This window comes from Sordaria macrospora, chromosome 1 (assembly GCF_033870435.1).
Source record: "Sordaria macrospora chromosome 1, complete sequence".
Lineage (NCBI taxonomy): Eukaryota > Fungi > Ascomycota > Sordariomycetes > Sordariales > Sordariaceae > Sordaria > Sordaria macrospora.
This window is the reverse complement of record NC_089371.1, coordinates 6,202,792-6,226,451: the sequence shown is the minus strand read 5'-3', so window position 1 is coordinate 6,226,451 and position 23,660 is coordinate 6,202,792. Positions and strand designations below refer to the sequence as shown.

Below are 23,660 nucleotides of genomic sequence, written 5' to 3'. Positions count from 1 at the left end.
TTGGATGACGACAACGACTCAATGCATTGCTTCTTCTCCAACTGTTCCGACTGTCTGACTGTGCATTTGAACTGTCTACGGCTGTCATCCCATTGTCTCTCTCCAATGAGTGTATCAACCCGAGATCTGATGACAAGACGGCAGAAAGAGGGGTTAGAAGAAGTCTCATTGGTTCTCGGTCAAGATCTCGGGCCAGTCGGTGCTTTGTGTGAGCATGTTGGCGTCATCTTGTTAGATCTCTCTTGGGCACGGCTTTCATCCCATCGAAACAGTGTTTATAGGCTCATGAACCGTGCTTTCTTTAGTTGAGATATCATCAAAGTGAAGATGAAAACACGAGAGAAAAGAGATGAAGTCTGGCCTGCTGATGAAAGCCGCTTGACAACTGGACCAACAACAGAGCCTCCGGATCTGGTCCCGGGCAGTGCCGTCATGCATTGGTCATCCCCATCGCGGGAAGTCCGGGGAAGGTGGGATGTCCCCCGCAAAGAAGATGACGGCGCCGCGGCATCGCCACCGACATTAGCGGAGGCCCCATGTTGGCATCTTATCGAACGCTCTAATCTATTGGGCTGTGGTCTGTTCAACACCACGAAATTCCTTCAACTTTCTCCAACGAGAAGTCAAAGGGCATTGGTAGAAGAACGATTTCGGTTTATAGCAAAAAGGCAGAAGCTGTTTCACCTTGATTCCGTCCGAATTGTAACATGAGGGAGGTATCGGACCTCTCCGAGAAGCGAAGCCATCATCAACGCCCACAGGTGTGCCCGGCCACATTTTGCGGCCAGGAGGGCTGGGGCTCAGCCGCTTCCACGTCGGTCATTCCAGATGGTAATAATGAGCGTATGCAACCCAACAATTTACCCGTTGGATGAATGATATCGGAACCGAATGGATTGAAACCCGAAATCGAAATCCACCTTTCTCTTCGAAATCGGATATTGACGTCGCCCTTGTTGAACTTGGCAAGCCAGCATTGTTCAGAGGCATCTGGCATCTGCTGTTCGGCATGCTGTGCCATCCGCGTACAGCTCACTGTGGCATCGTGGCACCGCTCTCATTGGATCGGTTGAGCTGGCCACAGAAGTGCAGACCGCGAGGCGGTGGCGGGCTGTCGCTTTGTTACCACACCAAAAGCTCTTCCCTCACTCACTCACTCACTCATCACCTCAGTCTGACACCCCCTTAGAATCCTTAGGGCTGATGTGTTGATGGTTACCATTTTTCATCGTCCGTCAGCAACTTGGCGATAGAGACACCATCCCTCAACGTAGAGAGAGAGAGAGACATATCCAGCCCCTGAACTGAGATGAACTTGGACATTGGCGACCAGGAGTTCATGAACAGCATGGGTCCACTGGTACGACTGAACACCCCGTTTCCTCCGGCAGAAGAAGGAAACATGAGTTTGTGGGGTTCAGAGACAATCCCAGGGTCGGCCTGGTTGTGACTTATGAACGGAAGAGAGGAGATGGTGAATTGTGGAGGAGGAACTTTGGGAGACAAAAACAGAGGGAGCCGGGTGCCAACTGCCAAGGCCAGCCAGCCCAGCCATCCTCTTATGGTGTCTTCCTTGTGGTGACAGCTGTTGACGCCTGCTTTCTCGGGCCCTCTCACTTCTCCGCTCTCCAGCAATCACGAAAGTCCTAACACTGTTTCACCGAGTTGTAGCTATGAACTGTTAGTGTACTATCTAGTCCCCTTGTGTCTCGCCTACCCAGGCCGTTGAGAAGAGGAGCAAATGACCCTCCATGCTTCTCGAAGACTGGATCGCACCGGGGTCCAGCCTTCTTATCCCGCCCGGGTTCCTCGTCGTCCAAGATGGCGGTGGACAAATTGTTTCTTGCCCAGTGCCCGCCTCGACAGTTGTCGTTTCTCCCACCAGACCACCAAGAGGAGGAAAGAACTCAATCCAGAAGGAGTCTAGGCCTGATCATTCTCACCTGCTGAATGAGGCTGAACACCAAATAACAAACCGTCGCAATTTAATCGTAGGGCTCCAGCTTTAACCGATACCATAGTCTCTCTTCTTTTCCAGCTTTCCGTCCATTCTGTCATCTACCCGACACTATCTCATTAATCCGGTCGGTCAAGCATTGTCACAACCTGCAAAGACCACCACCACCAACCGCCACATCGCACCTCTTACCTTCAACCACACAGTTATTCAAAATCATCGATTCGACTTTACTCAGCCCACCAACAGATCATCAACTATCCAAGCTATTCCGTCATCAACTCTTGGGGAAAAAAAAAAAAGGAGAATCGCGCTTGGTGGTCCTGTCGGGTTGTCCGTGGAGCAGGAGCTAGCCCCAGAACTTCCCGTCCGCAGGTCCCTGAATTGCTTGGTTCAGGCACAGCCTCGCAAGGTGCAGTGCTGTGCTGTGGTGGATTTGCGACAAACCACCACCAGTTTCAACAACACATCCCGTTAACCTTGCAATTTGATCACGTCGACGACAACTCACTTACACTCGGGCGCCCTCACTTTTCGGACTGCGACCCATCGCATTGGATCCTGTCTTCTGGTTTACGAATTTGACGAGTCAGCCTTCCCAACAGCCCAAGTGTCATTGAGTACCATTTGACGGTTCTCAGGACAACGCCAACATGGCAGCGTCCCTGTCTGCGCGGGCCGTCCTCACCCCGCGCGGCAGCTCTCTCTCTGGAGGAGCCATCGCCGGGGCTGTGGTCGGCTCTTGCATTGGCTTTTTCCTGATTCTCCTATGTCTGTTTCCTTTTGTTGTCCGGGCAAGAAAACGCCGGACCGAAAAGAATGGTGATGATGCCGGCAATGCGGAAATGGGGCAGGGCCCCGGAGGCCCCATTTTCCACAACAGCCCCGGGGGCACACCCAAGCGGCTCTCCGGGGAAGGGGAAGGCTATGCTCCGGACACCCCGCCTGGCCTTGCATCATCGGCCACCTTCATCCCGGGTCAGTATCACCCCGGCGACGGCAACGACTCCGATCAGAAGGCGGCCTCCGATCATCAGTCACAACATACCCCGGCCCTCCCACGAGGCGTAGGTATACAACAGGGACTCCCGTCCGTCATATCGCCGCCCTTCCAACCACCATCACCAACCGCATCAGCCACAGTAAACCATCAAGGAGGGCAACCTGTTCCCGATTCGACAAGACCAAGGTTTGGATCTATAGCGACCACTGAAGCCGAGAGCAACCGCGACCTCAGCCTTGACGACTCCCACGGCTTAAGCCCACCCACTCACCAAGTACCTGCCGTTCCACCTGGAGGCATCACTGAAGAGCCGGAATCCTTTGAACGCCCTACTCAACGTTACTCCTTCCCTCATCTTCCCGAGTCCATCAGGAACTTTATCCACAGACGTCAGTCAGGTCATAGCCGGAGGGATAGCAGACGATCGACCCTTGGAGGTACCGCTGGAACACGGTCGCCTTCGCTCAACACTCCCAAAGACTACCAGGTTCCAACACATCAACCTGAACCTGTCCCCCCTGTCTTCGAGGTTGACACTGAGGCGCCCGGAGCTGCCTGGGAGTATTATCACGGTCATCCATATCTAGACAGTGCTGGCCAACCTTTCTCTGGCGACTCTTCTGCGCCTCCACCACCGCAGCCTACTACTCTGCCTACCGCTCAGCCCGTGTTCAGCCAAATAGATCCCCAAGACTTCACCCTCCTCCGTCAAGACACCCTCCTTGCCTCGTGGGAAATCCAGCAAGGCATCAACCGCACGGACAGTTTACCACCTACCACCATTGTCTCTGACATTCCAAGCTCTCGTGTGGATACGACTGTCGGGCCAACCGCCAGTCCTATGGAAATGATGAGGCCTACCAACCAAGCCGAGAGCGCCTGGGCTGTCAACCAGGAGATTATCAAGTTGGAGAACACCCCTCCTGCTCCTGCTATCAGCACTTTCTCCCCTCAAACTTTTCCGGGCGAGTTCGCCTATCCCCAGCAGATGCAAAGCCCCCAGGAACAGTACAGCCCGGAGCCTCAGTTTAGCGAGTATACGCATCTGCCAGAAATTCAGCAGAACGGGCAGGACTTTGATATTGACCAAATTGCCTTGTACCCCAACGACGGCTTCGGTCTCCAAGACATGTCTGACGTCTCTACTCCTCCGCCACTATCCGACTCCTCGATGCAGAACACGCCTAGCACGCGGCTCACATACTCGCCCTCGCCCAGGCCAGACTTTGACCAGAACACCAACTTTGTGCCACTCATGGTTCCCAACTCGCCAGCCAACTTCTCTACCGGGGGCTTCTCCTCAAACCAGGGCATGTCCCCCGGAGGATTGTCGGCTGTCGACTATTCCTCATCACAAGGAATGTCACCAGGAGGATTCAACGACTTTGGAAACCAAGTGATGGGTTACCCCCAAGGCCTATCCCCATCAACCATCCCTCAGTCCGGAATGTCCCCAGCAACACCAGCATCCAGCGGTGCATCACCCAGGGTGTTTGCATGCGACCAATGCCACCGTGAATTCGACCAAATCCACAAGCTAAAGTGAGTATCTCCCCTCCTTATCCTTCCTTACCTTGCCTACCTACACATATCACTAACACACCTGTAGCCACCACAAGCGTTACCACGAGCGACCACACGAGTGCACCCACCCCAACTGCACCATGCGGTTCGGCACCAAGACCCACCTGGACCGTCACATCAATGACAAGCACAAGAAGACTCGCCAGTTCCACTGCACGGTTCCGGAGTGCCCCTGGTCGAGACAGGGTGGCCGCTCATTCCCCAGGAAGGACAACTGGAGGAGGCACATGATCAACAAGCACCAAATCACGCCAGTTACCGAGCCAATCGAGTATAACGACGTGCCGATGAACGACGCTCAATGATACATGATCTATGGTGCTCTATTGGGAGGAAGCAGTGTACGATGAGGTTTTGCTTGGGTCGTGGCATGCTCTTGCTCTTGATGAGCGAGCTGGGTTTAATGCGCTTTTTGAACTGATACCAGATGAAAGACGCCAGGACAGCGTTTTGATTGGGACTTCAGGGGCCTTGATGGTCGTTTATGAACTTGTGGGAAAGAAGATCGGGGGATTGTGATACCCACCTTAGTCTGGCATTGTATGCCTTTCTTTTACCAGCATTTTTGGATGATGAACGGTTTAGATTTTTTTGTTTATTGTGGAAAGCGAGAAACGCCTTTTATAGTATATGATGCATCTGTATGGAGCGCGTGGCTTTAGCATTTTTTGTCTTTTCAATACATTACCAAAAGCCATTGAGATCATCTACGGTCCACATGACCATGGCCTTTTGTCCTCTCGCCTGAAGATCTCTGTGTCTTTTGAACTTCATTCTTCCTCGCTCGTGAATGCCTGATGGTGGGTGCAGCTCAGCGCTTCAACTGAACCCACGGCTCGTAGCCTGTGCATGTCTATGGCTCTTATGCGTTTCTCTCTCCCTCGGGGTATCAAACTTTTGCTGGAGGAGTATCTCTACACTCTAGTCGGCTTTCGCTTCTGGTTGGAAGAGACCTGAGTGAGTCAAGCCACACTCTCTCGCAAAGTCTTGGTTGACATCAGAGATTTCCTCCTCCTGCCTCCTTGCGAAGCTCCATCGCAGCGATGCTAGGCACTTAAACAACAGCCGCTGCTGGCTGGCTGGGCGGCCTTGCTGCCCTTCCTTGTCATCGTCGTAATCCTATCCCATCCCCCCAGATCCTCAACGCATCTCCCTAACCAGCTTCTTCACCAACTTCCTCTGCGCCTCCACCCCCAACCCCTTCTCATCCGTCTCTTTCAACGCCCTCCCCACCGCCACCGTCGTCTTCACACTCTCGCTCCCCACCCACACCTTCCCATTCCTCCCCACCGCCGTCTCAAACGCCAGTCCTTCCTCGCCCAGCGCCTCCAAAACCTCCACTTTCCCCTCCTCCCTACTCTTCGCCATCAACAACCGTCTGGCGAACCCAAGACTAACGTCAAACACCATCCCATCCTTTAGGGGACCAAGACCGTCCGCTTTGCCGGTGGACGAGTTGACGCATTCCAGTTCCGGGTCCATGTGGCGGTTGGCCAGAGACACGCGCGCGTAGACGAGTTCCCCCGAGGCAAACTGGGGACGGGTTTTCTTGGTCGCGGACTCGAAGGCTAGATGAGGTAAAGTCGCGTTGGGGGTGTAGGGCGAGAGGGAGACGTAGTAGAAGTCGGTGGCGGAACGGGCGATTTGACCGATTATGAGGTCGCCTTGGGAGGGGATGTACTTTTTTGGGGGGAAGTAAGAGTTAGTTAGAGGAAAGGGAAGAGAGGGAAAGGGAGTAAGGGAAAAAGAAGGGAAAATAAAAACGTACGCGACCGCCGTTATACTCTATCCACATGGATGTCTTGCGATGGTCGACTACTAGCTGACCGGCTACCGTGGGCACGATTTCGCTGGGAGGGATGTGTCGCAGGCCGGGACCGAGACGGAGGGGGTTCTTCTTGTGGGTGGGGATGAGGGAAGGGTCGATGGCCTCGCCCGGGAGGACGACGAGGGGGGATTCTGTTGACATTGTGTAATATGATTCTGTTGTTGTGTGTGGTCGGGTTGTGAAGTTGTTGTTTGGTTTGGGTTTTGGTTTGGAATTCGAGGTTCGTTCGTTTTGCGGAAAGCTTCCAGGTTGTATGTGAAAAAGGTACGGTACCTTGTCGCGGTTCAGTTCTGCATGTAAGTTTACCTGCCGGGGAAAGTAGCGACGGCGGCGAGGCCAGCACCAAGCCTTGAATGGTGGGGCAGCTGGGTGGGCTAGCTTGGGGAGTACGATGGAGGTACTTGGGGAGCTGTCTTGCCAGTCGACCTCGAACTTTGATTCTACAAATTGGAATAGCTTGACCGGAAATTGCAGTATTTCTCTGAAATATCGACTTCAAAATAACTCTTACTTGTAACAGCTTTGTCTCAATGCTGTCGTCGACGGCACATGTAAACAAACAGCGAGTACACCAATGGTGCCCACCACAAGTGACGATGTGGGGCCAACAAGCATCCCGTATCGATTAGCGTCCGCCTTCCAAAAATTTCTGAACCCCCACACGCTGGACGACATTACCGTCGCTTGTCTGGTTCCTGCCTTGTCGATAGCAGTATTTTGTTACTTTGCGCTCCATTCTCTTCCCTTCTTTCCTCCATCCTCCTAGCTGTTTGATACCGTCCCTTTCTTCCGCTTCAACCCACATCCTCACTCACACACCTCCGCAAACATGAGCGAATCCAAGGTCAGCGTTGCGCCCAGCGAGCGCACCGTCATCGGTATCACCTTTGGCAACTCCAACAGCTCCATCGCCTGCACTGTCGACGATAAGGCTGAGGTTATCGCCAACGAGGATGGCGGTACGTTGCGACACCTAGATACCTGATCACTTTTGTGACCTACTGTGACTAACATATCCTCCTCCCGCGTACAGACCGCCAGATCCCCACCATCCTGTCCTACGCCGACGGCGACGAGTACTACGGCCAGCAGGCCAAGGCCTTCCTCATCAGGAACCCCAAGAACACCGTCGCCTACTTCAAGGACTTCCTCGGCAAGGACTTCGCCGCCGTCGACCCTACCCACAACCACGCCTCTGCCCACCCCGAGGATGTCGAGGGCACCGTCTCCTTCACTGTCCAGGAGAAGGAGGAGGGTGAGGCTTCCAAGCTCTCCGTCTCCGAGGTCACCACCCGCTACCTTCGCCGCCTGATCGAGGCTGCCTCCGAGTACCTTGGCAAGAAGGTCACCTCCGCCGTCATGACCGTCCCCACCAACTTCGGCGACAAGCAGAAGGTCGCCCTCCTCGCTGCCGCCGCCGCCGCCAACCTCGAGGTTCTCCAGCTCATCAACGAGCCCGTTGCCGCTGCTCTCGCCTACGATGCCCGCGCCGAGGCCGAGGTCCAGGACAAGATCGTTGTCGTCGCCGACCTTGGTGGCACCCGCTCCGATGTTACCGTTGTCGCCAGCCGCAGCGGCATGTACACCATCCTCGCCACCGTCCACGACTACGATTTCCACGGCGCTGCCCTCGACAAGGTCCTCATTGACCACTTTGCCAAGGAGTTCATGAAGAAGCACCAGGTCGACCCCCGCGAGAACGCCCGCTCCCTCGCCAAGCTCAAGGCCGAGGCCGAGGGCACCAAGAAGGCCCTCAGCTTGAGTGCCAACGCCAGCTTCAGCATCGAGTCCCTCGCCAACGGCATCGACTTCACCAGCTCCATCAACCGCCTCCGCTACGAGACCATTGCCCGCTCCACCTTCGAGGGCTTCACCCGCCTTGTCGACTCCGCCGTCAAGAAGGCCGGTCTCGATGCTCTCGACATCGACGAGGTCATCCTTTCCGGCGGTACCTCCCACACTCCCCGCATCGCCGTCAACCTCGGCTATCTCTTCCCCCAGACCACCAAGATCCTCGCTCCCTCCACCACCCCCGCCGCCATCAACCCCTCCGAGCTCAACGCCCGCGGTGCCGCTCTCCAGGCCAGCTTGATCCAGGAGTACGAGGCCGAGGACATCGACCAGTCCACCCACGCTGCCGTCACCACCGTCCCCCACGTCAACAACGCCATCGGTGTCATCTCCCTCAACGAAGCCGGTGAGGAGGTCTTCGTCCCCGTCGTCGCCCCCGAGACCGCCGTCCCCGCCAGGAGGACAGTCCACGTTGCCGCCCCCAAGGACGGCGGCGATGTTCTCGTCAAGATTGTCGAGGGCAACACCCACATCAAGGTCACCAAGCCCGAGCCCAAGGTCAAGGACGAGTCCAAGAGCGCCAAGGTCGAGGATGCTGATGAGGATGGCGAGGACTCCGACTTCTCCGATGATGAGGACGAGGAGGAGGAGGAGAAGCGCGAGAAGGTATGGAAGATCGGCTCCACCCTCGCCGAGGCCGCCATCCGCGGTGTCAAGAAGGGCGGCAAGGTCGAGGTCACCATCCTCGTTGATGCTAACCTTTCCGTCACCGTAACGACGAGGGAGGTTGGCGCCAAGACTGGTGTCCGTGGTACTTTGAGCGCTTAAGTTATAATGCCGAGCGAGATTGGTTGATTTAGTTGTTATTTATACCTGTGTATGGAACGTACCTTCTTACTTAGCATTTGTGGGAAACACACAGCAGGATTTTTTTTGGTTGCAAAAAAGGACCCCACTACTAGACTACTGGTATTTACTGGGCAACTTTAAAATAGAGGCGAAATGATGAATTTGATGACCCTATTAGACATACATACAGGACAAGACAGGAGCAGAGCGAGCCAGAGAATCTCAAACCTTGAAGATATGAGATATGCGTGTCTTGTGAATGGAAGTGACTTGGAAAACTAATGCCGACGTTATTTAGACCTACCCCCCATACCCATCTTGTAGGGAGTTCAAGATGTTGCTCTAGCTCGATATCATCGTACGTGTAATTCAGTTCAAAGGTATACATGTGATAGTAAACGATCATGAATTGATTTCAATGTCTATTCCCCGTTACAGCTAGGTAAAATGCTAAGAAAACCTTGCAATGGGTATATCCTCCAACTAATTGTTCGCACTTTCTCTCTCTTTTCCACCTAGGTTAACCGAACGCTCTTCAATGGCTTTCTCCTCGGGCCCGAACCGCTCCCCCCCCCCCCCCCCCCCCCCCCATGATCCGTCCGTCCGTCCGTCTTTGCCCACTTTTCAACTTAACTCGTAGCCATACCCCCCAGGCGGGATCCCAGAAACCCCCTTCGAGTCCCCCAAGATACAGACAAAGAAAGAAAGAAGATATCGATCGGAGGAGGAAGCTCCGGTAAGAAGGGTGGAAAGGTAGAGAGAGGTATAAAAGTAAGGGAATCGTTAACTTCGTAACAAGGTAACAAGTAAAAAGCCAATTCTGTGAGGACGTATGGGAACAAAGTTGTTTGGTAAAAGGACAAGGAAAATGATATGTGCTGTGGACGACGCCTGACGCTCCGTGATGTTATGCAAAATACTGAATGCTGAATGCTACCGAGATGATGATATGATAGAGAAAGAGACATATGAAAAGCTGAAGACTGATGCTGATGATTTGTTGTTGTAGAACTGTTGGTAATGGTAATGATGATGGTCGTTATGTAAGTCGATGTGATAAATGATGTAACTTGTTGAACGTAGGGTATCAGATGATGTTTACTTTTGAATGTGGCAAGGAAGTAAAGTAATCAGCGTCAACGGACAGTACACGGCGAAACCGGTGACTCTTCCCTGGGAGCCACCGTGTGCATCTGCGTTCGCGACCTATATCGGGGCAACTCGGCGTCAAACCGCGATTGTGTCGGGGTAACCATCGGCGTCACCGTCTTGGGTGTTATCGGTAGTTCGATCTCGGTGGTCTTGATATTGTTGGTTAGTGGCCAGTCGGCGGGTCTCTCCTCCTCCTGCTTCGTCGCTTCAGATTCAGCTTCGGTTTGTTCGAGTTCGAATTCGATGATCTGTTGTTGGTCCTCCTCCTCCTCCTCCTCCTCCTCTGCCTGAGCAGTGGCGACTGTTGTCTCCTCTTCTTCGGTTTCATTTTCTGTCTCTGTCTCTACCTCTGCGCCCTCGCTTTCGACCACAACAGGCCATTGTGGTAGAGGCAGTGTTGCATACCGCATCCCGCTCTTCTTCTCCTGCTCGACCCTGAGAATCTCGCTGCTAACCAGCCACCTCTTCTGGAGCTTAGCCTTCCTCTCAGCAAAAGTGTGAGAAATCGCATCTGCCTCGTTGGCGAACTCGACAGCGAGGTCCTCGATTTCCTCCGATTTCTTATGCAGCAGCGCCTCCATCTCGTCCTCATGTCGGTCAAGAAGCTGCTCCATCTTCTTCCCCTGCTTCTCGCGCAGCACGTTGATCTGCGCCTGATGTCGCCTCTCCATGCCGTCGCGGATGCGGTACTGTTCGCTGAGCTGGTCGAGGTGTTTCTGCGTGACTTCTCTGGAAGGCATCTTTGCGTCCTCTTTCTCGTTTATGTGGTCCTGCTCCTCCTCGACGACCTGATGCGAAAGCTTCTTGCAGTACGCCTCCATGTACTTGAGCTGGATCCTGATGCTCCGTTCGGACGCGTCTAGCGTCGAGCGCAGTTCGATCTCGGCTTCGATCTGTCGGTCCTCGAGGTGCTGCTCCGTTTTCGCGTGGCGCTCTTTCATCTTGTCTATCAGCTCCGCGTACTTTTCCAAAAGCGCCTGCTTCTTCTCCGACTGTCGTGTCCGCATCTCTTTGCGCATCCTGGCTTCGTACGCCAAAAACCGCGACATTTCGTCGTCTTGCTGTTTCCTTAGCGCCTGAAAATCGGCGCTTTCCCTCGTCCTCCGCTCCGCTGCTTGTTGGGCTCGCTGTTCCGCCGCATCCGCCTCCTCCTGCTCCCTCTTTTTGAGTTCAAGCTCCGCCAGACGCGCCTCCTCCTCTATCCTGCGCCGCTCGAGCTCCTCCTCGCCGTTGCAGAAGTTGGGACACCCGACCACGGGGTCCCAGACCGCACCGCAGATGTAGCAGAACTGCGCCTTGCACCGACACGTCATGTGCGTGCACCCCTGCGTCAGCTCAACCAGGTTGCGACACTTGTAGCATCTCCGCCACCCGGACTTCTCGCCCATCTTGAGCACCGTCTCCAGCTCGATGTCCTCGGGACAGTCCTGCCCTAGCCGGTGCGCGCTGCGCTTGCAAGTGAGGCAGACGCGCATCTTGCACGTCTTGCACATGGTTTCGAACGGGTGCTTTGGGTCAAGCTTGGCTCGCGGCGGAATGAATTCCCCACAGGCTGGGTTCGGGCAGAAGATGCGCGATTCCCAGGGCGTGCTGTACTGCAGGACGGCCTTGAGGAAGGCTTGCTGCTCCTCGCGCGTGAGGATCGTCTTGATGATGGAGCTGGGGATGGGCTGGGTGCAGCACCGGGGAGGCATCTTGGACTCGTCGGTGGTGGATTGGTTGATCATGACTGCTAGACAGCTTTGGCAGTAGGTGTGGCCGCATGGTAGCGTTTGGAGGAGGTGGTTCTCTTGGACAAAGTCCTCACGACAACATATACATGTGCTATAATGTGGAGGACGTGGGTTAGATATCTTGTCCGAGGTGTTGATGCCTAGAATATCCGGGTGGGGCGAGATCACTTACACGACTGATAGCGCCGGGTGCGTCTTCCTCCTCTTCAACCTGCCCGTGAGACCGCGCCTGAGCTCCCTGACGCCCTTGAAATGCCCGAAGCCAAATATACTGTGCGATGGCCGCCTTGTGGGCGCTGCCGGGTTGGAGAACTTTGGCTGGTGGAGGGCGGGTTCCAGCTGGGTCAAGTACTTCTCATAGTGAGAAAAGTTGACAGTGTTGGACCTCTTCCTGCTCGTAGATTGTGTGAGAGTTGCCGGCATTGCCGCCGACGAGTTCGAGGCCATATCATTATCGGTGCCCGTGGCCGTGGCCGTTTCCGTGCCTATTGTGCTGTCCACCGAGCATGTCGTGTTGGAACGCTGATGAGCCCTAACGAGGGTGCTGCTTCGTGCTGATGTGGCGTTCAAGGTCTTGTCGGTGAGGTTCGAGACATCGATTCCCAGACTTGAAGCCTTTGCTGTTAAGCTCTGCTCGATCTCGGCCTCGGTAGCGGTGGCATCTTCGGTTGTTATCCCAAAAACCTCACGGAGGTACTCGGACCCGTCTAGTTCGGGTGGTGAGTTGGCGATGGCGCCGACCAGATCGGCTGGCGATAACGATAACGAGGTGAACCGAGCCATTCCGTCACAAGGTCACTTTAACTATTTTCCGTCCCTTCCGTCCCTGGATATCCGGGGTACCTAACAGCGAATGGTACCAAGACAGTCGAAAGGCATGTGGCGGCGGCGGCAGAAGAATGATGATGAAGACTGAAGTGGTAGGTAGGTATATGTATGTATGTACTTGTTCGGGGAATTCAACAATGGGTATCGGATGAGATATGTATTAAAGATGCGATCCGATCTATCAGATGAGGGATTCCCATGACGCAAAACTATGGGCGAGGGTGGGGTTCGTCCATCCGGAAAGTTTACACTAGGTTGTAGTGAACCAGATGTTGGATGTGTCGATCCAAAGGGCCGGATGTCCAGGGTTTTCTCCGGTTGCGCGCCGTCGTTAAGTAGGCTGACCTGATTACGCCAAGTCAACAGCGCTATCACTCCACTACCAATATGTGAGGTGTTCACTACTGTAAAAACAAGGGCTGGGAATGGTTGCCGAAAGATGGAGCCCGGAGTGGGTGACGGGATGTGTCAGTGAAGTGAGGTGAGGTGAGGTGAGGTGGTGAGATCTCAGCTAGCTTGTTGGGTTGGTGTCAAGAGATCAGACACTGCCGTGAGGAGTAAGCTCACCCAAAAAGTGATGAATGGTGGAGTGGTTCAGGGGACAGAGGGAGATGATGGAGGAGGGAGAGACTTGTGTGTGTTTGGTCGGCGGCAACGGAGGGCCAGAGACAGCAAAAGAGAGACAACAAGAGATTTGAGATGGAGGGATCACACGAAAAAGTCGCAAAAGAGATCGCCAGCTAAAGCAAGTGATGTGCAGTAGACCTGGCGAGGGTTGCAGTTTTGCGCCCAAATATATCTATACATAGTGTACTTACTGTACATTACCGTACACATCAAGGCCCGGCTTGCGTTCCGCACAATGTCTGTTAGCGCATCAAGGTCACTATCACTGTGCTAAGGGCTGTCTGTGAAAGAACTAAGTGTCTCTATCGCCAGTTGTTTTTGTTTTGATTCGAACCTGGATGAAAAGAAACACGAGGTCCCTGACCTGGGTAGTCCCTTGTTTGCTTGTGTTGGTTAAAGACAACACCTTTATACATTAACAGAAGGGATGTTTCACTTCGATGTTGTTGATGTTGGGGAACAACACGCTCGGGGCAGTGAACGCCGCTGGGGGTCACGGCGAGCGGGTGCTGGCCAAAAAAAGGACAAGGGTGTGTGATGCGCCTGTGTGAATCCCGAGGGCTGCCGGGTGGACTGCCCGGTGGGTGACTGGCAACTGGGTGGGGGCCCTGGGGTCCGGTTAGTACGAATTAGGCAACTAACAAAATCCAACCGGAATGCCTGAAAACAACATTGGATGGCACAACCAAACATCACGAAGGGGGCAGGGACGGGAACTTTGCAGGGACGGAACCTAACGAAGGATTGAAGTCTGCCTCTCCACGTTCGTATGCCAACCAACCGCTAAAAGAGCCTCAGCCTGTGGTGGCTTGCAAGTGGCCCAACGACAGGAGTCTTCTGACAAAAAGAAGAAACAAAATCGGGACTGAACAGAACGTCCATTGGTCCCTGATGTTGGAAGAAGTGGCCCGTTACGGTGCGTTAGACTTAAGCTTGCTGATTGATTGACCGGTTCCGAAAACAAAAACTTGATCAGCTGTTGCCCGCTCCTTGGAAGTGAAGAGGCATTGAGCCAGTCAATTGGAAAACAAGGGCTTTGAAGACTGGACTGGCTTTCCAAACAAGATAAGACAAGATGGCATCTTCAATCTCAAACTCTTCATGCAAAGTGTGAAGGTGGATGTTGAGGAGGAGGCTTTTCTTGGCTTGCCTACCCGCTTTCCCTGCCAAGGTCGGTCGCCATTGCAGTATCATCATCATCACCATCACTAGGTACCATTGTGATCGTGACCGTTGCCAATGTCTTGCCTTGTCTCCATTTTCCCTTCTCCATTCTCCGTAGCTCCAGGTACCACAGCGCTATCTACACTATCTCTTTCCGCACGCAGTCCGCACATCTCTCGGCCTTCAATCTTGCCGGGGTCGTTGGCGCCGTGACGGCCGGGGGTGGATATGGGGTCATGATAGTGCAGGTCCACCAAGTTCACTAACGAGTACCGCAGCCTGCAATTGAGATCGATATTTGAAGATCATCATCCTCCATCAACAGATCCCGTTGCACCATCGTTGACGGCTTGACGTCTGTCATCTTAAACATCCACCGCTCAGAGTTATCAAGGCCCTCACTCTCCATCACACGACAGCAAGAGCAGCGTGCACGACAGACGATGGTGTGGTTTCGACCTTCGACCGCGACTCGAATAGCGGCTTATCCCACTTTGGTGACACTGGTGTAGGTGGGCGTCCATGAAGGTAGGGTAAAACATAACCCCGAGTCTTTTTCGCATCTTCAACTTTACACTAGTCTAGGAGGTGAATATGAACCGTCGTTTTACAATTGCGATATCATCGCCGACCTCACTCAAACATCAACCGAAGACCTGAGCCCGGATCAGGAACCCGCTTGCACTAGTAACACGAAGTTAGCAACTCTCAACAAGCCCCCAAGCCCCCAAACCTCACCGTGTACCTCACCGTCGGGTTCTTCCACTTCACTTCTCCCTTGCTTGCTTCTATGTGCGTGTGTATAGCCTCAGAGTCAGAAGTGTACTGTACCAGCTGTAGCAGCCCGTTCGTATCGTCGTATCGTTAACTACCAACAACCCACCCAGCAAATGATTACTGACTCTGAGCCCCTTTTACCAACGAATTGGTAATACCACACAACTGGGAATTGTCTATTATTTTCCACCAACAAACACCCAAAACACAATCATCGATAAGGACATCCAGGCTTGATTTCTTGTTGTCGAAGATCGTCAACGCCAAACCAGTTAGCCAAACGAGCGGCTGCATCCGCCTTTCCGTCTTTCCGTCCTCCCTCATCGGTCGCCCGCCTTTCGGCTTTGCTTTTTACTGGGCTGATATCAACAATTTTGTCTCTGGTCTATCAGTGATATGGTCTGACTGTTGGGCACTAAAACCATGCCAGCGATACCTATCTCCAGAGACATCCACTGTAAACGCCGAAGGGCTGCAGCGGAATGATTGAATGGCCCTTGATGTTGTTGTCCACTGTCCAAACACTGCTTGAAAATCTTGGTTCCACCGAGCGAATGACGATCTTCCCGCTTTCCGCACCTCTTGGACAAGTTTGACAAGGCCTAAAGAAAAGCTAAGAGACTTTTTGAAATTGCCCTCGAATATCTCGGCATACAATGCATACAGATTTTGCATCGTGACATCTCGACCCGGTATTTGCTGATAGGTAGCTCAGGTAGGTACGTAGGTAGGATCCCGATAGGTCGCCGAACGTTCGGCAATCTTGAAGAATATAGGGATGTGCAAAGAACTAAAGACTAAGACTAACGAGTCACGACTTTTGTTGTGAATGAAGAACTGCGGGATTGACTTAGCGCTGCCGCGGTTATTCGTATGGTCTCAGCTACCTATCTTGTGTGACTTTCAGGTTCAATAACTTTTTTTCACCATCTAACTTCCATTCTGTACGAGAAAAAGTTCTCGGTTATGTATGATTTTCTTCAGAGGGTGGTGACCTTTGTGCTGTGCTGCTTGATGAAGGCGCAAGCTGTACGGACGGCCTCAAGCAGCCTAGCGTTCATCACCTCCATGCTTCCCAAGTCCCAACTCTATGGCATCGGAAGCTTCCGACGACATGGACTTGGGTTAGGCCTACATAGGCCTAGGCCCGCGTATGTATGTAGGTATATACCGTAAGTGTGTAATGTACCGCTCGGTAGATATAGGTAGATACCACTGTGAGAAAGCTCGTGGTCGACCCAACTTCTTTGGCCTAATTCCCCGAAAGCTTCGGTATCTGAACAGCCGAGACAGGGTTGCAAAATGGAAGCAGACTGTAGGGTATTCCAAATCTTTATCACTTTTTCAGTCTTCTTCCTTTTTCTGAGTAGTCTGCGACTGAGACATCATCTCGGTGAATTTCTACACGGCTTGCAGCCCGCCAAGTATCGATATCGACAACCGCGTTCATTAACAGGTATCTCATAATTTATGTAGTAGTCAGATCAGATCGACCGATCTCCTCATATCATATACGTAGTAGTATCATCTCATCTTCATCTTCGCCTTATTTCATCATCTCACTTTGTCTTTCACTCTTCACCCGTCTTCTTCACACCAGCTCCCACCTAGCCAGCCATCCCACGCTCTCTCCGGCATTTCTCACAATGCAAAGCCTTCCCTCCTTAGTCCCAAACTCCTTAAGGGTATCAAACGCCTTCTCGGCGGAGATGGCACCAACCGCCGTACCCTTGCCCTCGCTAAGGCTGTACGCCCCTGCCGTCACGAACCCGATCAGGTCCTCCTCGCCAGGGCACAGCGGATGGGCGCCGCCACCCATGGTGTCTGTCTGATTAGCTGCCGAGGAGGGCCTGGGGTAGGGCAACGGGTCCCCGGATAGGAGAGACTTGGCCATTAATTGTTTTCGGGTACCCTGATCGACGCCGCGAGGCATTTGTGGTGCTGCGTGTGCTGTGGTGGTGGATTTGGAAGACCTGCTGCTGCTTCTGCTTTTCTGCTGGCTGCTGGGGAGTTTCTGAAGCCATTGGTCACGAAGATCCGCTGGTAGAGAGCCTACGCCGGCTGCAACCGGATCGGTAGCGGGTACTTCCGCCTCTGACGACGGGACGGTCGTGGCTGGTGAAGGCTGTGATGGAAGACGATATATCCTGGCGCATACGTTGGCAACGCCTCTGGTCACGAATGTGATGTTGACTGATATGATCGACCGTGGGGGAGGTCTGCTGCCCGAATCCGCTGAGACACGGGCATTGAACTCCGTCTTCTTCATCTGCCCAACTGTAGCCAAAGACGGCAGAATATCTTTGTGGGGCTTCCCCGATTTGGACGCGGCTTCAGCCTCTTCCCGAGGATCTACGTCCATTGCATTTGGATCGACATCCAGGGTGGACTGGTCCCCAGAGGAGGAGCTCGGCGAAGGCTCCCTGGGCAAACCGAACAGATGCTCAAAATCGCACGCTAGGCCATCCCCAATCTCGCCCTTTCGTCCAGCGCCGAGATCCAGCGAGGCCCATTCGATGCGCTTACCCTTTGGACGCCGATCCCATGCCTTCTTGCGCTGCGCGCGCTGCTCCGTCTCCCAGACAACACCCGCGTTCGTCCCCAGGAAGTCCCCGGGAAACCAGGCGGTCCCTTGTTCAAAGGCAATCTGCCGCTGCTCGTTCAAACCTCCCAGCCGAGGGTTTCCTCCAGTCGACAGGGGATAATGGACGATGCTGTACCATATCGGTAAAATACATTTCCATGGTGCCAACAGTGTCCACGTTCCCTGCGCCTGACCACCAGCTGCCGGCCTCGAGGCCAACACGATGACCGGTATAGGAGGGTCCACTGCCGTGGCTTGAATTTCTTGCCCTGGGATGTTAGCGCCCTTTCGGCGATTGATAGACTTTTGTGGTGGTAGACTGGAAGCCTTGAAGCGGACATCGCGGTCGAAGAGACCATATGGCTTCACTTGTTCCTCGACAGGCCATTGTGTCAGAGTATCAAGAAGAGCAAGGTCGGAAACCTTGCTGGCGGTGTCCACGCGCTTGGGAGGATACGACAGTCGTGGGTCCTTGACTGAGAAGGCCAGTACTGCATCTTTAGGAAGAGAAGCGGGATTCGTTACTCCGACCAAAGAGGAGAAAACCTGTCCGTGACGCTCCTCGGTATAATATGGCTGGAGTACAGCGAGCAACGTCTCTGTGGAGCCGGGTCCGGTAAGTTCGATGCTACCGATTTCGAAACGCAAGTCCTCGACGTGAACTTGAGGCGTCTGTAGCTTCGCAACCCTAATCAGCTCGTCGAAGAGTTCGAGGAAACATGAGGGGTGTGTCCTGATCAAGACTTGTCGTTGTGTCTTCTTCTGCTCGGTAGTGTCTGACTCTGGCGCAGCGGCCTCGTTTGTCGAGTTAGGGTTCCACAGAATTGTAGCAGGCCCGACATCCCTTCTTGAGCTCCCTTGCTGTCTGCTCACAATACCGCTCCATGTTCTCGTACCAACTCTCCATTTCCTGCCACGATTGCCCCATAGACTCTCCTGGACCAGTCCAAGTGCCTTGAGAACCTGCTCAATGCCTCCAGCTGTTCCATACAGCCTGACTGTGCTCATGTAACTCGTATCCCAGAACATAGTTCCCTTTTGCCCAGAAGCTCGGTGGGTCGGTCGATAGCACTTTTGCGTCGGTGTCAAGGGGATGGAAAATCGCCATTGAGGCTTGGTCGGCTCGGTCATTGTCGCTCGTTTGGCATGCCATAGATGGGTAGGAAGCCAGGTCTTGTTGATCTGTCTCTTTTTGAACTTGGACTTTGGCTTCGGAGGCTCGTTCAGGGTATCACGCCGTATCTTGGGTCTCGGGGCTCTCGTCTGGATTGTAGTCTTTCCGGGCTCGTCCTTGTTCTCTCCTCCGGCTTCCTTTTCCAACGCTCTCTTCCTTTTCTTCGCGGCAAGCTTCTCCAGTCGCCTTGCGTTTTCGGCCCGTATCCTGGCGCGTGTTGTACGTGGTCGTCGTTTCCTCGCTTCGACGGTTGGTGTGTTGTCCTCGAGCATCTCTCGTTTCGCTCTGTCGCGCAGCCTCTTGGGGACTCTCTTGGCGTTGTGGCTCGCGGTTCGCCGTCTCATCTCGCGCGGGACCTGCTGGAAAACTCTGGTGGCATTGGCGCTCTTGCATTTTCGCATGCTCGTCTCGAGGGCGTTGATCTCGAATTCGCGGGCATTGAGGAACTTTTGGAGGTCGAGCTTTCCGTCGTCGAGTGCGGCGTCGGGGGGCTGGCTGCGAATGTTGCGGGCATCTTGGAACTTGACGCGCTTCTGTGGCCGGGCTGGTGGACGCGATTCTTTGCCTTGTTGATCCTGATTTTTGAAGCCCGTCGCTGCTGATGGTGCTCCCTTGCGCTTCTTGGAATCGGCCGCCGTGTTGCCAGAGGCAGCTTGTTTCTTAGTATTATCCATGGCGACTATGGTTTGGCGGGCATTGGCGTGTATGTGTATCCGGCGGATGGAGGTGGCCTTGTGGTGTTTGTACTTGTCGGAATTGGAATTGGAGTCTTGCTCAGTGACTGAATTTCTGAAGCTCTTATCGGGCTTATCAGTTGATCGGCTAGTGGGTCCCGTCCCAGCGGAGAGGAGATGTCCCCACTTGGGGTAATATCCAAATTCAGGTCCCGTCCCTTGACGATTCCACGGCATCCTTGACAGCGGTCTTGGCGGTTCCTTCAGTGGCTTGTGTTGTCTGTAACACGGAATTTCGCCCCCAATCCTCACGGCCCAGAAGCTCGGCATTCCCCAGTCTTGAACGTAGGTTGTTTCAACATCACCTATCCCCTCTTGATGATAGTTCTTGCGGAAAAAGGTCGTGGTGAGTGGATTTGGTGTTTTTCTAGATTCCTGGGTGACGGAGTAAGGCAGCCAGGCGAATGGATGCCATCATCCTCATCGCCCTCCCCTCGTTGGACATTAGTTCATTTTATTTAAGGGGTTGCCCGGACATCCATTCATATCCGTGGTGCCGCGTATAACAAACCCTATGTGCCCAGGAAGAACCGTTGGGCTAAGAAAGAGATTTTCCAGATTTGTCATGGAAGCATTACTAACTGGCTATCCAAAGTTCTCATCATCACCCATACACACATCATAGAAAGAAGTCTTTGCTGTCCCTCTTGTTTGTTTATCCCATGTTTTGGTTACTAAGGGGGTAATACGGAATACCTTACGTTACCACTGTGTTCGTCCGCGATACATGCCAAGAGGAAACCAACCCTGACACGCCTCTCAGCGGCACAGCTCCAGCTTTCCATCACTGAGAATTTTCCAGTGTTTCGTTGGCTCCGAATCCCGTTGCCGTTGTTGCGTTGGGATCTCGATATCACCAAACGGCTTAATCCGGGAACGGGAAAGCTCACGTTGCGTACGGCAGGGAACACTCCCCCTTGTGTCGGCCTCAACCACGGGAACCTGGATCGGTCCGTTACAGTTACAGTCCTGAGACCACGTACCCGTTCCGTACCTTACTATAGAGACGAACGACCCCAAGCAAGTACCTGCTGAATCCGTCGCATGTAACCATGGCAGCCCTCAGTAAGCATGACTAGCCTTTCCTCCCTCTTGGTCCCTTCCTTTTATCAGATTCGCACTTATCATATTATCCCTTCCACTTCATTCCATCCCATCCACCCTTCCCAGTTCCTTCCCCCTCGTCCCAATCCGGACACTCTCACTCACTATCTCCAACCCATCACTCCTTCACCCCAAAAGCCTGACTATGAACGCCCGTCCTGCCTTGCATGACGTTGCTGCATCTTGTCTACCGGCACTTTCGGCATTATGGAATGCATCTTTCCTCCAACACTCTGAACCTGCCTTGACATCATCTGTTGGTCGTGGTCCTTTAAGCTGATATGGTTCACATTCCTTTAGTCGGCAAGGGTAAAAAGGTTCGTATTCATCTGTCCCCTCTTGCTACCTACAGGAACACAGTACTAATACCTTTGTTCTAGCCCAAGTTCGAACTTCACCTCAAGGCATGTCGTCCTCACCGTGAACCTCACTTCAGGTCGTCGTCCTCGTCATCGTCTAACTCAAGCCCTAGGTCTATGACTTGAACAATGTACCACTTGTCTCGGGAGGTTCCCTGATAAAATGGCACTTCCCACACAGCATTCACTCAGAGCACCGCGGCAAGACGCAGAAATGCCCTATTGCTAACCACCGAGTTGAGTACAACTACTCAAAGATCATCCCGATCCGCATCGCTGTCGACCGCAACAACAATCTCACCGAGTGTCCGGTCGAGTTTGAGGTTCTGCAGCTGTTCAACACCAATGGCACAGTGAACGGAAACGGTCCAGCGCCCGTCCGGGAAGAGAAGACTACTCTAGGTGTCGTCCGCCTCAACCTGACCGAGTATGTCGAGGAGAGCGAATCCATCCTCCGGGATGGTCTCGGGACCGGAATCAGCCCTTTCCTCGGATCTCCGGGTGGTCCAGCAGCGACCGACTTCCGGCTCGGACACAGCCGTAACCGCAGCTCACTAAGCGCGGTTACACTAGCACCGGCGGATTGCAACAGCCCCAAGTATCTACGGCCCGATGCGGAGGAAAAGGAGCAGGAACGTCCCATGACGGCTATGACCACCAAGACCTTCGTCACGACAGCCACAATGACCCCGGCAGAGGACGTCCAAGATGGCGTGGTGCGCCGCTACCTGATGCAAGAAAGCAAGATCAATTCGACCCTCAAGATCAGCATCCTCATGATCCAAGTCGAAGGGGAGCGTAACTTCATCGCCCCGCCGCTCAAGACCGCTCCCGTTTTCGGCGGCATCGCCGGCCTCGTGGCGGGCGACGTGCTGGATCCCAACGCCGACGCCCACGCCGCGGCCCGCAACCACCACCAAGCCGCAGCCGACCTGGCGCTGGGCCAGTTACCCAGTCTCAGCCACAAGTCGCGGGACATGTTCGAGTTGCAGGACTGCTACCGTCGGGTGCTGGCTGCCAGCTGGGAGTCTCAGCCGGGCGAGTTGACAGCCGATCAATGCATCGAGGACATCTTCTCCGGAGGCGACGGGTTCCGAACGGACATGTCTTCGGCAGCGAACACCCCTTCGCCCATCTCGCGCGGTCGCGGGGGTTACAGCAACAACGCCAGCACATTCGGAGATGATGGATTACGTTTGGGACATAGGAAGAAGCGCAGTTTCGGAGGACGACACGAACACGGACACTTCCGCGCCTCCTCGGGCCAGTACTACCGCGACCAGCGCGACAAGCTCGCGGCCGCCATTTCCATAGGACTGGGTGGTGTGCCGGGGCCGGTGCCCACGACTCCCGGGCCGAACAAAACCTACCGTACTCCAAGCGCTGGTTCTTCCCGGTCCCGCCACCTCCGCCGCCGCGACGAGCCCACCAGCGGTTCGGCTTCCGGTGACGAAGACAGCGGTAGCAATGGTAACTCCAACAACAGAGATACCCTCCGCCCACAAACTGCCGCCCCATCATCATCAACGCAGACACAAGGAAGCATGGCCCGCATAAGACAGCACATGCGCCACCACAGCGGAACGAGTGATAAGAGCATTCGAACCGTGATGGCTGAACAGCAGCAACAAGACCAACAGGCCCCCGAAGCAACCGCTGCCGATAAAGCTCTAGATACCTGGTACAACATCAACAACTACGGTTTCACGCGCGACAGCACCGGGGCAGCAGGAGGAGGAGCCGACGACGCCAACAGCCTCAAGAACCTTTTGCACAGTCTAAACAATAAACCCAACAACCTCAACAGCAGCAGCAATGGCTACAATCGCCCGGCAACCTCCGCTTCTACCATGACTTCAACCCCAACAGCCACCGCAGCCAACAACAACGCAGTAAACACAATCAACACATCCCTCAACAACGGCCTCTCCCCCGCTTTTAGGGACCTAGGCAAGATGTTATCATCATCCACTGCTCCGCTCGTGCAAAACTCTTCCGCCGCTTCTGGCCCCGGCCCTGGCCACAGCCACTTGAACTCGCCGTTCCACCAAAACCAGCACCAGCAACAGCAACAACAACAACAAGACGCCGCCGCATCCATGGGAGTGGTGATTACAGATGGAGAGAATAATAGCTATGAGAGTAACATTGGGAGAATGGGCTTCGGTGGAGACAGAGGACGTGATAGAAGTGATAGCCTGGCTAGTCTGGCGACTTTGTCACTTGGTAGTGAGGCGGGGAGTGGAAGTGGGTATGGATATGGGGGAAGAGGATGGGGAAATAAAAAGGCGAGAGAGGTGGATGAGTTTGAAGTTAGGGATGATTTGGTTGCTTGGACTATTGCTGCTCGCAGCTAGGGGGTAGGTGGTCGGTGGTTAGGTAGGTTGTTAGGGGATGGGAGATGGAGGGTGG

The 23,660-nt window shown here is 54.0% G+C and overlaps 6 protein-coding genes across 6 annotated transcripts; 3 read left to right on the top strand and 3 right to left on the bottom strand.

Annotated features, from left to right (window-relative positions):
* Nucleotides 1-1,046: 1,046 nt before the first annotated feature.
* On the top strand, nucleotides 1,047-5,336 carry SMAC4_01368 (uncharacterized protein). The gene is made up of 2 exons (XM_003352486.2): nucleotides 1,047-4,502; nucleotides 4,570-5,336. The coding sequence occupies exons 1-2, from the start codon at nucleotides 2,611-2,613 to the stop codon at nucleotides 4,847-4,849; spliced, it is 2,172 nt and encodes a 723-aa protein (XP_003352534.1). The 5' UTR covers nucleotides 1,047-2,610; the 3' UTR covers nucleotides 4,850-5,336.
* A 348-nt stretch (nucleotides 5,337-5,684) lies between these two features.
* Nucleotides 5,685-6,593, bottom strand: SMAC4_01369 (uncharacterized protein; the record flags this gene model as incomplete). The annotated part of the gene is made up of 2 exons (XM_003352487.2): nucleotides 6,313-6,593; nucleotides 5,685-6,224 (listed from the first exon to the last, which is right to left on the bottom strand). The coding sequence occupies exons 1-2, from the start codon at nucleotides 6,511-6,513 to the stop codon at nucleotides 5,685-5,687; spliced, it is 741 nt and encodes a 246-aa protein (XP_003352535.1). The 5' UTR covers nucleotides 6,514-6,593.
* A 443-nt stretch (nucleotides 6,594-7,036) lies between these two features.
* On the top strand, nucleotides 7,037-9,246 carry SMAC4_01370 (uncharacterized protein). The gene is made up of 2 exons (XM_003352488.2): nucleotides 7,037-7,331; nucleotides 7,406-9,246. Exons 1-2 carry the CDS (start codon nucleotides 7,202-7,204, stop codon nucleotides 8,989-8,991), a joined length of 1,716 nt encoding a protein of 571 aa, XP_003352536.1. The 5' UTR covers nucleotides 7,037-7,201; the 3' UTR covers nucleotides 8,992-9,246.
* A 902-nt stretch (nucleotides 9,247-10,148) lies between these two features.
* SMAC4_01371 (uncharacterized protein) lies at nucleotides 10,149-12,680 on the bottom strand (the record flags this gene model as incomplete). The annotated part of the gene is made up of 2 exons (XM_003352489.1): nucleotides 10,149-11,988; nucleotides 12,070-12,680. The coding sequence occupies 2 exons, from the start codon at nucleotides 12,678-12,680 to the stop codon at nucleotides 10,149-10,151; spliced, it is 2,451 nt and encodes an 816-aa protein (XP_003352537.1).
* Nucleotides 12,681-16,884: 4,204 nt separating this feature from the next.
* Nucleotides 16,885-19,983, bottom strand: SMAC4_01372 (uncharacterized protein; the record flags this gene model as incomplete). Its single annotated transcript, XM_003352490.2, has 1 exon — nucleotides 16,885-19,983. Exon 1 carries the CDS (start codon nucleotides 19,960-19,962, stop codon nucleotides 16,885-16,887), a length of 3,078 nt encoding a protein of 1,025 aa, XP_003352538.1. The 5' UTR covers nucleotides 19,963-19,983.
* Nucleotides 19,984-21,170: 1,187 nt separating this feature from the next.
* Nucleotides 21,171-23,605, top strand: SMAC4_01373 (uncharacterized protein; the record flags this gene model as incomplete). The annotated part of the gene is made up of 3 exons (XM_066089580.1): nucleotides 21,171-21,206; nucleotides 21,270-21,293; nucleotides 21,362-23,605. The coding sequence occupies 3 exons, from the start codon at nucleotides 21,171-21,173 to the stop codon at nucleotides 23,603-23,605; spliced, it is 2,304 nt and encodes a 767-aa protein (XP_065945792.1).
* Between the last annotated feature and the right edge of the window lie 55 nt (nucleotides 23,606-23,660).